General features: G+C 47.0%; 1 protein-coding gene across 1 annotated transcript in view; it reads left to right on the top strand.

Moving 5' to 3' along the window:
* LOC121948672 (titin) overlaps nt 1-17,968 on the top strand; it is a 200,011-nt gene that overhangs the window by 108,230 nt on the left and 73,813 nt on the right. The window contains exons 111-141 of the mRNA XM_088083830.1: nt 56-243; nt 396-510; nt 654-941; nt 1,172-1,323; nt 2,634-2,781; nt 2,918-3,095; nt 3,180-3,301; nt 4,281-4,568; nt 5,062-5,358; nt 5,457-5,643; nt 5,742-5,857; nt 6,044-6,343; nt 6,670-6,969; nt 7,193-7,298; nt 7,471-7,667; nt 7,770-8,078; nt 8,161-8,439; nt 9,321-9,620; nt 10,397-10,699; nt 10,798-10,994; nt 11,079-11,262; nt 11,520-11,822; nt 12,713-13,012; nt 13,207-13,325; nt 14,438-14,615; nt 14,768-15,052; nt 15,529-15,822; nt 16,335-16,634; nt 16,718-16,902; nt 17,140-17,269; nt 17,435-17,625. Coding sequence (XP_087939956.1) covers nt 56-243; nt 396-510; nt 654-941; nt 1,172-1,323; nt 2,634-2,781; nt 2,918-3,095; nt 3,180-3,301; nt 4,281-4,568; nt 5,062-5,358; nt 5,457-5,643; nt 5,742-5,857; nt 6,044-6,343; nt 6,670-6,969; nt 7,193-7,298; nt 7,471-7,667; nt 7,770-8,078; nt 8,161-8,439; nt 9,321-9,620; nt 10,397-10,699; nt 10,798-10,994; nt 11,079-11,262; nt 11,520-11,822; nt 12,713-13,012; nt 13,207-13,325; nt 14,438-14,615; nt 14,768-15,052; nt 15,529-15,822; nt 16,335-16,634; nt 16,718-16,902; nt 17,140-17,269; nt 17,435-17,625 — 6,839 coding nt within the window. The remainder of the gene's footprint in view (nt 1-55; nt 244-395; nt 511-653; nt 942-1,171; nt 1,324-2,633; nt 2,782-2,917; nt 3,096-3,179; nt 3,302-4,280; nt 4,569-5,061; nt 5,359-5,456; nt 5,644-5,741; nt 5,858-6,043; nt 6,344-6,669; nt 6,970-7,192; nt 7,299-7,470; nt 7,668-7,769; nt 8,079-8,160; nt 8,440-9,320; nt 9,621-10,396; nt 10,700-10,797; nt 10,995-11,078; nt 11,263-11,519; nt 11,823-12,712; nt 13,013-13,206; nt 13,326-14,437; nt 14,616-14,767; nt 15,053-15,528; nt 15,823-16,334; nt 16,635-16,717; nt 16,903-17,139; nt 17,270-17,434; nt 17,626-17,968) is intronic.

Raw genomic sequence — 17,968 nt, 5'->3', positions numbered from 1 at the left:
TACACCTGAAAAACAAAAACATCAGATCTAAAGTTATTTTGTGTTGTGGCTGCAGAGAGGCCGAGCCCACCTCTCAACCTCAACTTCAGCGACCAAATCAAGACGGCCATCACGCTGACCTGGGAGACGCCCGCCAATAACGGCGGCAGCATGATCACCGGGTACATCATCCAGAAATGTGACGAAGGAACCGACAAGTGGCTCCGCTGCAATGCCAGACTGTGTCCCGACCTCTCTTACCGGGTACTGAGCACACACCTTACCCTCCCTCTGTTTATGGTCTTTTTCTTCTTCTCAACTCTTTATTCACGCATTTTTTAGGGCATCATTTCAAAAAGAAGATACACTTTTCATAAGACTTTGATCCATTTTTATTGTTTTGTTTCTCTCTGCAGGTGTCTGGTCTGAAACCTGGACAGAAATACCTCTACAGAGTTTGTGCTGAGAACGCCGCTGGCGTCTCCGATCCTGCCGAGCAGCTGGGACCGCTGCTCGCCGACGACCCTCACAGTACGAGATGAACACCAGAATCAACAAGAGCCTAAAATCTGACTCTGTTGTTGTTTGAATCATTATTTTAGATTCTGTCCAAAGATACAAAATGCTACAAGAAGCTAAAATCAGGTCGCTTTTGTTTTTTTTTGTCTTGACAGTCGGTCCGACCTTTGACCTGAGTGCTTTCAGGAACGGTCTGGAGGTCATCGTCCCTCATCCACTCACCATCAGAGTCCCCATCACCGGATACCCGACCCCCCACGCCAAGTGGACCTTTGGAGAGAAGGAGCTGTCCACCGCTGACGAGCGTGTCACCATGGTGACTAAGCCGACCTTTACAGAGCTGACGGTCACACCGAGCGTCCGCCCGGACAAAGGCACCTACACGCTTCAGCTGGAGAACGACGTGTCGTCCGTCTCCGGAGAGATCGAAGTCAACGTCATCGGTAACGACAGTTTCTCTTGAATATGAAATATTTCTTTTATAATAATTTGACGTTAAACATCCGGTGAGTTTATCTGATTGAAAAACAGGCTTGTTTTGTAACAGACAAACCTTTAAGCTCTAAACTTTTGTGTTTGACAAACAGTTTCTTCAGGTGATATCGACGCTGCGCCCAGTACATGCTGGGACTGCAGATTTTTAATTTATCTTTTTCCCTCTTTCATCTCCCAGCGGCACCCAGCGCTCCCAAGGACTTCAAGGTGGCCGAAGTCACCCGTCACCACGTGCATCTGATGTGGGAGGCACCAGAGCACGACGGAGGAAGTCCAGTCACCCACTACCAGATCGAGAAGAGGGAGGTGTCCCGCAAGACTTGGGCCAAGGTACACCTGAGAGTTCACCTGTGAGCTGGTCTTTGACTGAGTCTTTGGATCATCTTTTCAGATTTTTTAAACTGAGTTTAGCCACAACACACGGTCAAGTCCACAGATGACGTGCAGGCAGATGAAAAAGGCTTCAGCAAGATAAAAGTGTGATGCTGCAGAGAAATAAAACTGCTGGAGATGATCTGATGATCTGAATAGAGTCAGTACTGCCGACAACAGATTTGGCGAATTACAGATGTGAGAGATGTTCTGTGTGCGAGCTGAAGGCGCATGAGCAGATAATCTGCTGAAGCAGCAGATATCCACCCAAAGCAGCAGAGGTGAAGCAGGAAGGGGAGGAGCCAGCTGATCTCTCAGTGTGCGTGTTGCTGCCTGCATATTTGGGTTAACTGGCATCGGCACACACAGTTCAGCCTCACGTCTTCCTGCGTCTTGTAATGTGTCCTCATTTATGTCCAACATACATCTATGATGCACATTAATGTTGTGCAACACACAACACGCTGCGAAGAATGCTGGGACTTTGAGTTCTGTATTGTGATGCTCCACCTGACTGATCCAAACATCTAAACCGCATGCAGGTGCATCTTGCTATCTGAATAATCTGCCCTTTAAATAGCATGAAACAAACTGCACTGCTGACTTCAGCTTCAGCTTTTATTTGGTCAATGGCGCATTCACTTTCTGCTGCCTCAAAATAGTAATCCGCCCAAGTGCACCTGACCACACCTCACTGAAAGACCGACACACCCAGGGGGGCACAGATGGGCGCAATTACATTTACTTTAAAGGACGTGGGTGCCAGCTGTGAAAATGACAACTGCGCCGGTCTGACACCAGCAATGACACTTGCACTGCGCGTTGCGCCCCGTGCGCCAAGTGCCAAGCGCCGAGCATGAGATAGAGCCCTTTATTTTTTCACTGCTGACTGTCTCGGCCGGCCAAGTCTCCCTGAAAAAGAGATTAATAATCATAATGGGATCCACCTGGTTAGATAAAGATTAAATAAATAAAAAACAATATAAAATAAAGCAGTTTATTAGTTACTAAGGAGTGATGTGTGGTAGAAAATGAGCTGTAGATGGTGAGACATGTTCTTTGGCTGTTGGGGGTAAAATTCTCAAACAACTCAACAGTCCAGTAAAGCACCAGCACAGCTGTTTCCCACAAAAGAACAACAAAAAAATATGAAAAAAAAGACCGAAGAAGATTTTAAAGCTCCATGAGCAGCAGCTGTTTTAGTGTCGAGCTGAAACACTTTTCTGTTTCAGGCAGAAATATTTTGTTAATTCATGCTGGTTTTACAGGTGGCCACCGGCATCCTGGACCTGGAGCACACCGTCACCGACGTGATTGAAGGGAAGGAGTATCTGTTCAGTGTCGCCGCCTGCAACAAGTGCGGTCCCGGAGAGCCGGCGTACATCGACGAGCCTGTCAACGTCTCCTCTCCGGCCAGTGAGTGCTCATCCCTTTCAGTCCAACGTGAATTCAGACTGAAGTCGACTTTCTGAGAGCTGAGCGAAAAACCAGGGAACGTGTTTCCTGCAGGTTCACAAATATATGATCTGTATGATGTCCTCTTCCTCCTCAGCGGTACCCGACCCTCCGGAGAACCTCAAGTGGCGTGATAAGAGCGCAAAGACCATCTTCCTGTCCTGGGAACCTCCCAAGTACGACGGCGGGGCCCCGCTCAAAGGCTACGTGGTGGACAAGTGTCAGCGCGGCACTGACAAGTGGGAGCCCTGCGGCGACCCCGTCCCTGAGCTGAAGTAAGACTGCACGGCGGCGTCCTTTTTGCCGGCCATGAGTGGCGTCCCGTACTTGTCTGACTCTTGGGTTTTTTGTGCTCTCAGGTTCCAGGTGACCGGCCTGATCGAGGGCCAGTGGTACGCCTACAGAGTCCGAGCTTTCAACAAGCTGGGGGCCAGCCGGCCCTGCAGGGCCACTGATGAGATCCAGGCCGTCGACGCCAGAGGTAGGACCGCTGCCAGAGCTCCAGCACACCTGATCCCCCTGAAACCAGAGCCGGATCAGGAGCAGAAACAACACCACAGTGTGTCAGCAGGACAGGAAACAGAGCTGCTGGGGGCCTGAATCATGTTCATATGACGCTCACTTTATTCAGCTGATGCAAATAGACTGTTTAAAATCAAACCACAGGTTATTTGCTACATTACAGTCCGTGAACGAAAAGGGGCAGGGAGGAGAAAATCTGGTTTTACCAGCTCCTTTCTGAAAAATGACTCAGTACATAGAAACAGATGGTCCGTCTGCCGTCAGTTACTCAGCAAATCAGTACTCAGCCGTACTCACAGAAAACTGAGAAAAACAAAAATCAGACACAGAAACTCTCCATCAATCAAAAAACATCACCTGCCAACTTCATATTCTCTCATTATTTTCTCCTCATACATATTTTTGAACTGAAACATGTTGATATTAACCTTTAAATCGTTCTCTGAAGAACTCCACAGATTGACACCACAGACCGAAATTCACATCTGCTTTAAAGTAGTTTCTACATCCTGATGTTAAAAATTAAACTTCTGCGATCCTCTGAACTGAAAACAGTTTTATATATTTGGTGGTGATAATTAGCTTTTTGCCCTGAACATCACCATAAAAATCTGTAATTCAACCAGATTTCAGTCGTCCTGACCGGACAAACAGTCTACTGCTGTGGTCTCTTAAATCCACTTTATGTATGTTGTGTATGCGTTTACCCATATTTTCACACAATAACTTAAGAAAAACAGTAAAATAAGCCAACAGAACAGATTTCTTATTGCCGTGTAATCCAACACATACTTTGTTTGGAGCAGAAACATTCGGCGGAGATGGATCTCAAAAGTGATGGGATCTGGAGCAGATAACTAGCAGTATCTACATCTTCAGCAGATCTCTTCTTCACATTTTGTTATCTCTGAATCTTTTTTTGTCAATCGTTCCCACAGAGCCTCCAGAGATCCAGCTGGATGTGAAGCTGCTGGCCGGTCTGACCACCAGAGCCGGCACCAAGATCGAGCTCCCGGCCGACATCACAGGAAAGCCCGACCCCCGGATAAAGTGGACCAAGGCCGACCTGGTGCTGCGGCCCGATGACCGCATCACCATTGACACCCAACCGGGACACTCCAAGCTGTCCATCGACAAGACAACCAGAGGAGACACCGCCACATATATCATCGAGGCCGTCAACGCCTGCGGACGCGCCACTGCCACCGTCGACGTCAACATTCTCGGTACAGATGATTGTTTACTATCTGTGAAACCTGACTCACCCCACTGACCGGCTGAACGTTGACATTTTTCTAAATGTGTGTTAAATGTGTGTTTGTCTTTGGACGTTCAGATTTTAGTTATTCAAGGTTGAAAAGTGAAAGTTTAGTTGACTTCGAGCAGAGTCTGTGCATTTGATTAAAAGTGTAAAAAACGTTCAGAATGTAAACATGGGAGATGATATACTTTTGTTAATTATTTACAGGTTTTCAATTATTTAATGATTATTTTAAAATATGGTCTAACATCAGGCCGATAAATTCGGGTCTACAAAAGGGCTAAAGCTCGGAGACGATGTTTAACCCTTTGAAACCTGGATCGACATCATTTAATTTGTGCAGCATTCATACACCTTTCACAAGTTATTTAAGCCTTTAAAAACCTGAGCGAATTGGTTTGATTTCCTTCCTGCAACATTATTACCCTGGATGTAATGTTTAACCTCCTTCTCATCAGATAAACCCGGCCCTCCGGCCGCCTTTGACATCTCCGAGATCACCAACGAGTCCTGCTTCCTGGCGTGGAACCCTCCGCGTGACGACGGTGGCTCGCCCATCACCAACTACATCGTGGAGAGTCGGCAGACGGACAAAGAGGAGTGGGTGAAGCTGTCAGCCACAATCAAACACACCACTTTCAAGGCCTGCAAGCTCACTGCTCTGAAGGAATACATCTTCAGGATCAGCGCTGAGAATCAGTACGGCATCGGGGAACCTGCGGAGCATGTTCCAATTGTCGCAAAGTATTCTTTCGGTGCGTTTATTTACAAAACTGTCCATCAGAAATGTTTCCTTTTGAAGACCTGATGCACCTGGTGAAATATAACAATCACATAACTTCGACTGTTTCAGACCCTCCTGGTCCTCCAACCAGAGTCACTCCCTCCGAGATCGCCAAAGATGCCGTGACTCTGACCTGGTTTGAGCCCGATGAGGACGGCGGCAGTCCCATCACCGGATACTGGATCGAGAAGTTCGATCCAGAGACCGACAAGTGGATCAGATGCAATAAACTGCCCATCACAGAAACTACCTTCAGGTAAACAATCCCAGCCAACCAAGTGGAAGACGCTTGTTTATAAAGAACATACGTTGAATTTTTTTTTTCCTAACCGAATGGTGTTGGTGTGTCTGCAGGGTGAAGGGACTCCCAACAAAGAAGAAGTACCGCTTCAGAGTTCTGGCTGAGAATCTGGCCGGACCTGGAAAACCAAGTGCAGAAACCGATCCCATCCTCATCAAGGATCCCATCGGTATGTCACATCCGGGCTTTAACTCCACTCTGTTTCAAGCAATAACTGATGTGATCAATGTATTGATGACTTTTTTTCTAAAGGTTGTTGTAAAGATTACACTTTAATTACTTTCATCATGAGTTAAAAGTCAAGTAATGGGATTGAGACTGAATGAGATTATAATGACGTCTCACTCTTCCTCAGATCCTCCATGGGCTCCTGGTAAACCTGTCATCAGGGACATCGGTAAGACCACGGCCCTGCTGGCGTGGAACAGGCCGGAGCACGATGGCGGGGCAAAGATTGAAGGTTACATCATTGAGTTCCAGAAGACGGGAAGCGAGGAATGGATCCGCATCGCGGAAGACGTTCCTCAGACTGAGCACCAGCTGAAGGGCCTGATTGAGAAGCAGGAGTACTCGTTCCGGGTCAAAGCTGTCAACAAGGCTGGCGAGAGCGAGCCCAGCGACCCCAGCGACCCTGTGGTCTGCAAAGAGAGACTCTGTAAGTCCAGCTCCAGGGTGGTCAGGGGGTCCACAGAAAAACAGGCTGTTTCTGGAAGGATTAGAGTCTTTGAGAAAACTCCAAAGCATCTTTATCCCCTTGAAAGTTTTTTAGGGGGACACAAATGTGCGACCACATATTATCCTCCTGGGACAGTACTTGTTCACTTGCCTCCTGGTTGTGAAAGCTAACTATGACTCAACAGGACAATCCAGCTACAGAGGATCAGAAAAAAAAGTTTTGCAAGGAGTTAAAGACCAAAACCAAGCTCTATGTGAAATTAAGTCTGCTTCTCATTCACCTCCGTCCTCTCCTCCCTTCAACAGATCCTCCATCTCCTCCTCAGTGGCTCGAGGTGGCCAACATCACCAAGATCAACGCCGACTTGAAGTGGCAGCTGCCCAACAGTGACGGAGGCTCACCCATCACCAACTATGTGGTGGAGAAGAGGGATGTGAGGCGGAAGGCCTGGCAGACCATGGACACCACCGTCAAGGACCTCAAGTACACGGTGACGCCTCTGAACGAAGGCTCGTTGTACGTGTTCCGTGTCGCCGCCGAGAATGCCGTGGGCACGAGTGAGTTCTGCGAGCTGGAGGATGCCGTGCTTGCCAAAGACACTTTCAGTAAGTTCTCAGCAGTTATCAGCATCATGGGTTCTTGTCTGTGTTTTAGAAAAGGTTTAACTTGAGCAGCAAGTTTAGCTCAAACAGAATTGTCTCAGTGTGTTCGTAAACAGTTTAAAGATCTTTGTTCTCAGCGACGTATCAACAAATCTGGTAATTATTACACTTTGTTAGCTGTCTGACAATCTGGTGACATTATTAATGTTTGTCACGTTCTCTGCAGCCACTCCTGGACCTCCTTATGCCCTGACAGTGGTGGAGGTCACCAGGAGACATGTGGAGCTGAAATGGGAAGCTCCCAAGAGCAACGGTGGAAGACCCATAACCAAGTAAGACTTCAAACGGCTGCTAGACTGCTGTCAGGCAACAATAAATAGTATGAGATCATGCTTTGGGAAGTTCGAATGTTCCTCTTGCACAGTAACAACTCTATAAAGGATCTGGTTTTCCTTTTGCACTGTTGGTGATGCCAAATGTGACTAAAGACCTTTGACCTGGCAGGTACGTGATTGAGAAGAAGGAGAAGGTGGGAACTCGCTGGCTGAAATGCTGCAAGACTCCAGACAGACAGACTCAGTTCAAGGTGACGGAGGTGGACGAAGGCTCTGAGGTACAGTTCCAGGTCAGAGCCGAAAATGAGGCCGGAGTCGGAGATCCCAGCGAACCCACCGAGATCCTCACTGTGGAGGATGCAACCAGTAAGAGACATCAAATGCTCAAACGCAGATATGTGTTTCTTGTGTCCCTTTGCAGATGAAATTCATTTTCAGATATAAACTCTAACATTCTCTTTTCTCTAGGCGCTCCATCTCCTCCCCAGGAGGTGAAGATCCCCGACGCCAGCAGGGAGCACATCAACGTCACCTGGAAGCCTCCGGCCAAAGATGGTGGCTGCCCGATCACTGGCTACCACGTGGAGGTGGCCGAGGCCCGTCCGGAGCTGAAATGGCTCAGAGTCAACACCAGACCCATCAAGGAGCTCAAATTCAGGATTGACGACGGAATCAAACCAGAGAAAAAGTATGTCATCAGGGTCCGCGCCATCAACTCTGTTGGTGTCAGCGATCCCTCCGAGGTCTCAGATAAGGTCTTCACCAAGGACCCCGACTGTAAGCATTGACCAAAACTAAATTTAAGAATAGAAAGAAGTGTAAAACACTGATAATAACAATCCTGTCCTCTGTTTTCAAGGCGCTCCTACCATGGATTTGGAGGCAAAGGACGTGGTCGTGGTTGAAGGCGAGAAGCTGCACCTGAAAATCCCCTACAGGGCGATCCCCACACCCAAGATGGTTTGGCAGAAGGACACGGTGGAGTGCAAGGCCGATGACCGGCTCTCAATGACGGTGGAGATGAACAGCGCTCACCTGGAGCTGCTCAAGTGCAAACGTGCTGACGCCGGCGCCTACGCCATCACCCTGGAGAACACTCTGGGAAAAGCCACTGGGACGGTCAACGTCAAAGTCATTGGTAGGATGTCCTTCATGTCACTGTTCTCTGTTTATATGTCATTGAACTAAAGCAGTTCAAATGTTGATTTTATAAAGGGTAAAGTTTAAGTATTTTTGATAAATTATTGCTGTGTGGGCATGAATTTGCAAATCCCAATTTTGTTTCACTAACCTGCATAATAATGCGTGAGGTGTTCAAAGACCATCAGAAATTTAAACATCCAATGATTACAGATTCTGGCTGTTATAAATATTGTTATTTATGGTGAATTTTTAAAGGCAAGGAAAGAATCTTTAAAGATCCCCCAATTTTTTTAAAGAAAAATGCATTTTTTTTTATTCTTTAAACATCATTTTAAAAAAATGTAAGTAAAGAAAACCGTCAAAGATTTTTACAGAAAAAAATCACCAAAAAGTTTTCTAAAAATTGAGAAAATATTTCAAAGAAAAAACAATGGCCAAGAAAAAGACAAAAAAAAAAAATATCCTATTTTTTTCTTTTAAAATATAAAAATAAAAAAAACAAAAAGGAGCATCAGTTGTCATTTAAGAATATCTTTACTCTGGAAAACTTTAAAAAAAAAAATTTCCAGAGAGAAGAAAAAAAAACTTCTAAAAAAATCCTAGGATAGTGAAGTCATTGGAAAAAAAACGAGATAACGTTAGAATGGCAGCTTACGCTGCCTCTGATTGGCTTGCCTGACATTCTTACACTAACTCGAACCATTCCAACCAATGAAGGCAACGAGTACCAGCCAATCACAGCAAGAGCAGGGTGGGCCATTCCTTCACTATCCTAGGATTTGCAAATTTGCAAATTCTCCCGATCTCACCTTTTGTGGAAGAGTGGACCTGCAGGATCCATCGTCTGACTCATTGCTTCCCTCCTGAACCCTGCAGGACTCCCCGGACAGTGTAAGAACATCACCTCCAGCGACGTCACCAAGAACTCCTGCAAGATAAGCTGGGAGGCCCCCGAGGACGATGGCGGCACGCCTATCGTCAGCTACACCCTGGAGCGCCGCGAGGCCTCCAAGAAGACCTACATGCCCGTCATGTCGGGAGAGAACGTCCTGACCTGCACCATCAAAGACCTCTACATCAACTGCGAGTACTACTTCAGAGTGAAGGCTGTCAACAAGGTCGGCGCCGGAGAATACCTGGAGCTGCGCAGCCCGGTCATCATCGAGGAGGTCAAACGTGAGTCCTACTCTCTGACATCACAGGATCCATCTCTCGCCCGTCAGGTTCCCAGCCTCTAGCCCAGGGACACTCAACCGGCTTTAACTGAGAGCCACAAAATGACATGAGGCCAGGGGCCAGGGGCCAGTCACAGCCGCCCCATACATGCTTCTAGGATTTACAACATTTCTAGGATTGCAGGACATTTCTAGGATTGCAGGACATTTTTCAGATTTTAGGACATCTCTATTATTTTAGGATGTTTTTACGATTTTAGGAAAATTTTTGGATTTTTGGACATTTCTCGGATTTTCAGACATTTCTAGGATTTTAGGACATTTCGGTCTTAGCTAGACCCTCTGCCAGGCGATGTGGGGGCTCTATTTTGATGCTGTTTTACGCACTCTGGCACCTTATGGATACTAAAAGGACAAAAACTATTACCATTGTCAATCACTTTAATTTTAATGTCAATTAGAAAATTGTTGGGGGGGCACCAGGGGCCCTATCAGGGGCCAGATTTGGCCCCGGGACTGTAAGCTGAGCATCAGTGCTATAGTCTTCTTCTTTTGTATAACTGCTTACATTCTCTGAATTTACTTCTTACTTAACATTTAATGACCTGTAACCTGGAGGTGAGGGGTGGCTGCCTGCGGGGGTGTTGTGCAGTTGGGGTTTCACAGAACCAAAATGAGATGAAACGTGGTTCATGTAGTCACGGATGATGTTAAACGTGGTGGTCTCTATGGAAACAGATCAGTTATTTACTTTCTGGTTTTATTTTGCCTCCGCAGAGAAACCCGACCCACCAATTGCTGTGGAGGCCGTCGACCCAACGTCCAAGTCCATCACGGTGACCTGGAGGGCTCCGGACAGCGACGGCGGCTGTCCCATCCAGGGCTACATCGTGGAGAGGATGGAGAAGGATGGAGACCGCTACGAGAGGGTCACCCCAAGCCTGGTGCCCGGCTTCTCCTACGTGGTGACCGGCTTGAAGGAGGACACTGAATACCAGTTCAGGGTCCGAGCTGAGAACGCCGCTGGTGTCAGCGAGCCATCCCGCAGCACACAGCTCATCAAGGCTGCAGACCCCGTCGGTATGCAAAAACACAAAAACTCAGAATCAGTCAGTGAACCAAGGAAAACGTTTTCAGTAAGAACCGCCCACATCTCACGACTCTTCTTCCATTCCCAGAAAAACCCAAGGTCACCCTCCACGCCCGCGTGCAGTCCGGTCTGTGCATCAAGAAGGGTGACGAGATCCGCATCGACGCCTACATCTCCGGCTCTCCGTATCCCAAAGTCACCTGGATGAGGAACAACGAGGACGTCACCAAAGAGCCCACCAAGAAGATCATCCCCTTCGTCAGGAAGAAAAAGACCAAGGCCAGGGTCCGAGTCCTCACAGACCTGACGCATGTCTTCATGTCTCTCTGCAAGTCTTTAAGGACTCAATAAAACATTTTGTTTCTTTAGGTTCCTGAACCCGTGGAGGAGTTTGTGACTCCGATGAGGGAGCGTCTGGGTCTGGATCAGACCAAAAGGGGTCAGTCTGCGCTGATGATCCGCGACGCCATCAGAGTCGACCATGGCGAGTTCACCATCCAGGTGGAGAACACTCACGGCGTCGCCTCCGCCACCTGCGTGGTCAATGTCCTCGGTAAGACTGAAGTTCATTTATTTCATCCTGGTACCTGAACCTGCAGGTCACATGACCTTGTCACGGTCCTCACTGAGGTTTTAGTTAGTCGTTATTTACCATGGCTGTTAACTGAAGTTTGACGGTATAAATTCTTACAGAGGCTGAACTGAGAGAATGAGTGAGAGAGCTGGTGTTTGAATGTGTTTGGTTTGTTGAGTCTCAGTGTCTTCGGTCCCCCTGAGACTCCTCGTTGACCCAGTTCTGTTCTGCTGCAGACAAACCTGGTGCTCCCATCAACTTCACCTTTGACGAGATCCGTAACACGTCACTGGTCTGTAACTGGGAGCCTCCCGAGGACGATGGCGGCAGCGAGATCCTGAACTACATCCTGGAGAAGAAGGACAACAAGAACGAGGAGATCGGCTGGATCACTGTGGCGTCCTCGCTGAAGGGCACCACATGCCCCATCACCAAACTCATCGAGGGGAAGGAGTACATCTTCAGGGTCACCGCCGAGAACAAGTTCGGCTGCGGGCCGCCCTGCATCTCCGAACCCGTGGTCGCCAAGAACCAGTTCGGTGAGTAAAGGCACAGAACTAATTACTTTAACTAACGTTAAAGTCCAAACGCTGCTCCACTCAGAGCCTCCTGCCCATTTTCAAAAATGTTTTACTATTTTTCATCAATAATTGATATGCAGGACAAGAATTTGAAAATCTCAGGGTTTGTACGAACACAAAAAATGTAAAAAAAAAAAAAAAAAAAGTCATGGAATTTTAAAATAGCACCCCATTGGCCTGGAAGAGTTTTGGAAAAACTAAATATACCCTAAAAATAACATGATATGTTCAAGGTCCAATGGAAATTTGAAAAACCAACAATAATTTCTGCTTTTACAGTTTCTGACTGTGAAAACCAAGGTCATTTCTGGTAGTTTTTTTTTTTTTAAGTCAAAATCTTATCCATAAAAATTGGGGGTTAGGGTTGGGAAGGGTGATTTAGAAAAAAAAAACTTTTTTTGAGAAATTACCCAAAAATAAATAAAATAAAATAGTTTAAAAAAATAAAATAATAATAAGTAAACAAAGTGTGTTTACTGTAAATCTCAAATTCCTAAGATTTCAAGAAGAATGTACGGTCTTTAAATTCTGCCTTAAAGTCTTGGAAAAGTCCTGCAAATTTATTGTTGAAATGTGTGTGAATCCTGAAACTGAAGCATAGTGAAGGGAGGGCCCGCCTTCCTCTGCCTCTGATTGGCTTAAACCGAACCAATCTGACCACCGCAGGCAGTGAGGACCAGCCAATCAGAGGGACAGAGGGGCGGGCTTTCCTTCGCCATCCTAGGATTTGCAGAATTCCATAACCTCCTGAATATGGAGAGCGTAGACCTGTAGTATCATGTAGATTCTGTGTCTTGTGTAAAAACAGCTTGAAGTCACTCCCTCTGCTCTCCCCCCTCCCTCCTCAGATCCTCCAGACGCTCCCAACACGCCGCGAGTCCACGAAGTGACGGCGGGCAGCGCCCACATCTCGTGGCATGAGCCGAAGGACAACGGCAGCCCGATCCTGGGCTACTGGATCGAGAGGAAGGAGGTCAACAGCAAACACTGGACCCGAGTCAACCGAGTCCTCCTCAACTCGCTGGACGTCAAGATCACGGGGCTCATGGAGGGACTCACCTACATCTTCAGGGTGTGCGCCGAGAACCTGGCTGGTCCCGGGCCCTTTAGTGAGCCCACTGACCGCATCATCACCATGGACGCCATCAGTAAGTCCTTCCGTCCAATCGCAGCTCGGCAGGAGACAGCCAGCCAGTTCACAGCTCAGACCTCTTCACCGAGGCTCAGTGTGACCTCTGACCCCTGTGACTGTTTCAAACGATTCATCATATAAAGACACAGACAGGAAGTTGATTCTGATGGATTCAGGTCTCAAACATTAAAACCCCTCTCCCCCCCACAGTGCCCCCTGGCCCCCCCACTCCGTGGATAGTAGACACCGGGAAAGAATCTGTGATCGTGGCCTGGAAGCCTCCTCTGTACAACGGCGGCGGAGACATCCTGGGATACCACGTGGAGAAGGTACAGACAGTTCCTCGGGGTTCCTACAGACGGGGAAAACCGAGAAACAGTCATGGGATTTTGCTAATACTAATTTCCAGGCCTACAAAAGTTTTGGAAAACTAAATATATCCTAAAAAGTTTGGAAAAGTCATGGAATTTTTGTCACAAACCTGTATAATAACACACAATTTGGTCAAGGACTGTCAGAATTGTGAAAATCCAACAATAATTTTCAGTTTTTACATTTTATGACTGTGATAAATGTTGTAATTCTTGATGTTTTAGAGAAAACATGCCATGAAGTATAAAATGTTTGAAGATAAAACAATCGCAGAAAGTTTTTTTCTTCAAATCAACAGAAATTTTGGAGAAAAAAAGAAATAAGACAGAGAAGAGAAAATCAGAAGAATAAAGAAGTAAAGAAAAATGCTAAAAAATCTTTTGATGTAGAAAAAAAAGAGACCAAAACTTTATCTTTTAAAAAAGCCAAACATTTTTTTAAAAAGCCAAGAATTTTTCGACAAAAAAAATCATTTTCACAATTTTTTTTCTTAAAAAATAGCCTTAAAATAAAATACAAATGAAAGATGGTCAGAACATTTTATGATGACAAAAAATTTCTTTAAAAATTTTTTTTAACAATTGCCAAAATTTTTTAAAGAAAACTTACCTTCAAAACTCAATGTTTTCTTTAAAAATCAGTCAGAAATTCAATTAAAAATCCAGCCATTTAAAGCTGTATGTCCCTCCTCTATAGCCAAAATAAAGACATCAGTCCCTCCCCAGGGCTGAAAAAAATATTTGGCAGGCTTCCCGCTTTATGCACCCCTCTCATAAATGACAAACAGTCCCTAAGTTATATATAATATTCAATTATAACCCTGTTCTGAATTCATTATTTCTTAAATAATATATATTTAAAAAGCTGTTATATAGTCATGAAAAAGAACAGATGAGGAGAATCGATGGTCGTTTCAGAGAAAATTTGGTCTTTAAAGTTTGAATCAAAGTCCTGGAAAAGTCCTGGAAGATTCCTGGTAAATCTGTGGGTGACAGACGGATGTCCGGTGTGTGACGTCTCGCTGCGTCTTGTGAGAATGAATAAATAACGTTTGTGTTTGTGTCGTCAGGTTCTGTGTGGTGAGAAGGAGTGGAAGCGCAGCACCGAGTTCAGGTGTAAGGAGCTCACCTACACGGTGACCGGCCTCACCGAGGGCGCCGACTATTACATCAGAGTCTTAGCCGTCAACGACGCCGGCCCCGGAGCGCCCGGAGTCACTGAACCCGTAACCGTCAAAGAGCCGCAAGGTACGCACGCAGGGAGGGGCGTGGCCAACCAGACCACGCCCGTCGAGATGTTCCCGCAGCTGCTTTGTTGCCCCAGTTTGCAGTCGAAGTGAAGCAGCCGCAGGAAGTGTCACGTTTGTACTTCCTGTCCTGACTCGTCTCATGTCCCCTAGAATCCCCCGCTGTGGACTTTGACTCGTCCGTGAGGAACGGTGTCTTCATCAAGGCTGGCGAGCTGTTGAGGCTCCCTGCCGTGGTGACGGGCCGCCCGCAGCCTGAGGTCAAGTGGGCCAAAGACGGCGGCGAGATCGACAAGGAGCACATGGTGGTGGAGACGGAGGGCAAGAACACGGTACTGTCCATCAAGAAGGCGGTGAGGGCCGACCACGGAAAGTACCAGGTCACAGGCACCAACAGCAGCGGCACCAAGACCGCTGAGACCAAGGTGGAGGTCATGGGTGAGTGTCACACGGCAGGGTCAAAGGTCGCAGATGTTAACTTGAACTTTCTGAAATGTTATGTCTTACATATACAAAAGAGTCATTGTCTAATTACACATTCAGCATTTTTCAGAAAATGTCCAGCACAAAAATCAGAACTTGAATAAACTGAAATGTGCGTTTCAGTCTGAGATGAGACATGTTATGATCCGTCCAGAAACGTCTCTGCTCCTTCAGGACACTTTTCATTCAGTCAGTGATTTCTGAGCGTTTTCTTCTGTTCTGCACGTTGATTGCTTATGACTTGTACTCTTTGACCATCAAACTGAACACATTTCTGTGTTGGACACTGAAAATAATTAATTTTTATTTTTTGGTCTTCAAACTGTTTTTGGGGTCATGTGAGATGCAGCACACTGTCAATAGAAACCTGATGGTGCTGAAAGGAGGCCACGGTAAGACCTGGTAGCTGACATTTCTGTGCGTCTCCGCAGACGTTCCGGGTCCGGTGGTGGACCTGAAGACGGTGGCAGTGACCAAGAAGAACATCACGCTCACCTGGTCCGACCCCGTGGACAACGGCGGCAGTGACATCATCGGCTACGAGGTGCTGAGGAAGGACTCCAAGATGAAGCTCTTCCGGCAGCCCATCGAGACGGCGTCCTGCAAGTACGATGTCCAGGGCCTGCTGTCCGGAGAGGAGTACGACTTCAGGGTCATCGCCAGGAACAAGTACGGCGACGGCGCTCCGGCCGACATCGGACCGATCCTGGCCGAAGATCCCAAAGGTGAATCTGCTGAAAGAGACCGACACATTTACGACTAAACACAGCCGAGAAAACCTAAAGATCAGAGAGACTCAGCTGGCATTACTGAGGGGCCACTTCTGCAAAATGACAGAAGGCCAGGGGCCCCATACACGTTTCTAGAGTTTTAGGACTTTTCTCAGATTTTAGGACACTTTTTGGATCTTAGGGCATTTCTAGGGTCTAGAAATGCCCTAAGGGTCTTAGCTGTAGGGTCTTAGCTGTGTCCTCTGTTGGGGGTTGTGGGGGCTCTACTTTACGGACGCACCTTATGGACACTAAAAGGACAAAAACAATTCACAGTGTGAGTAACTTTATTTTCATTGTCAATTAGAAAATGGTTGAGGGGCCACCCGGCAACCTGTCATGGGCCAGTTTTGTCCCCAGGGCCGTCAGTTGAGTATCAGTGCTGTAGAAGAATTGTGCCTGCTGAAGGTTTAGTGCTCTGCTGAAATAGTTGCAGGGTGTAACGGGTCTGGTCCATGTTGTTGCAGGTACTCCGTCTGCTCCCGAGAAGCTGCACTACACCGACAGGAGTAAGACCACCATCACACTGGCCTGGCAGCCACCTCGCACCGACGGTGGCAGCCCCATCAGAGGCTACTACGTGGAGAAGATGAGGTCCGACGGCACCGAGTTTGAAGTGGCAAACCGCAAGATCTTCACCAAGTGCTGCGGAACCATCGAGAACCTGTCGGAGTACCAGGAGTACGAGTTCCGCGTCAAAGCCGTGAACGAGGTTGGCGACGGAGATCCCTCGAAGCCTATCACGGCCAAGATCCAGGATGATGAAAGTACGACACTGTCTCTGAGAGTCTTTGTGTTGGGCTGATCAGGTTCAGAGCAGCACACTGACTGTCTGTCTGTCTGTCCACAGTCGCTCCGGTCATCACAATCCTCAAGTTCTTCAAGAGCAATGCCATCAACGTGAAGAAGGGCTCGGCCATTGACATCCCTGCCGAGGTGAGGGGACTTCCTCTGCCGACGCTGCAGTGGATGAAGGACGACGTGGTGCTAGAGAAGCCTCCTGAGGAGGACAGGATGACGATGGAGACGGAGGAGGTCAGAGCTCCTTCATGTGTTCACAGACTTTAGTTCCCTCTGTGTGTCCACTGTGTCTGTGTCACTGAGAGACGTCACGGTGCGACGTGGTGACTCCTCTGCCACTCAGCTGGTCCAGGATTCTCCTGAGCTGCTTCTTCTTCTTTTGTCTTTTGATTCGATCTGTTAGAGTTTGTTTCACTGGAGCTGCCTTGTTTTTGAACTGTGCGTTTAAACCAATAAATCTGCCCTCTTCAGGTGAACCGGACCACCATGAGGACGAAGATCGCCATCCCAGAGACCATCAGGCAGGACAAAGGCAACTACAGGCTTGTGGCCACAAACTGCTTTGGCAAAGCTGAGCACGTCATCCGAGTTGAGATCTTTGGTGAGAACAAAAAACTAAATCCTGCAGCAGTCAGTCTCTACGTCAGGTTTGGTTTCCATCGTTTAGATGAGTCTTAGTGAGATTAATATTAGATTTAAAATATGTAAACGTTTTTAATTTTCTCTACCTATCGAGCATCACATTAACCCACTGCTGCATTCACAGACCGGCCTTTCCCCCCGAGGAACGTCGTGGTCTCGGACATTAAGGCAGACTCGTGCTACCTGACCTGGTCAGCGCCGGAGGACAACGGAGGCAGTGAGATCACCAACTATATCGTGGAGCGTAGAGACGCCAGCAAGAAGAAGTCTGACTTCGAGGTTATGACCATCAACCTGATCGACAGGAGATACGGGGTGAGTCAGCGCCACCATCCAGTCATGATTCAAAACAAAATACTTGACGCCGGAGGTGATTTTTATAGACGCCAGACTTCAACGTGGAGCACATGGACTCTAATACACAATCAAAATCAATTCATTCAAATTTTACGGCTTGATAATTCTGTTTTCACAGGTTCTGCTCATGATGATTAATGGTGGAACTTTTTGTAGATGGGCCTTCACAAAGCAAATTTATTTTAAAAATCTCCTGAAATTTTTAAGGAACATTTAAAAAAAAAAAAAGCCTATTTTTGCTGTTTATTAATCTTATATGTGATTCAGTTTTTTAGGCCTCAGACTGAGTCATGAGTGATCC

This window comes from Plectropomus leopardus, chromosome 10, assembly GCF_026936395.1.
Source record: "Plectropomus leopardus strain MGB_pleo_1.0 chromosome 10, ASM2693639v1, whole genome shotgun sequence".
In the NCBI taxonomy this organism is placed as follows: Eukaryota; Metazoa; Chordata; class Actinopteri; order Perciformes; family Serranidae; genus Plectropomus; species Plectropomus leopardus.
This window is presented reverse-complemented; position numbering and strand designations above follow the sequence as displayed.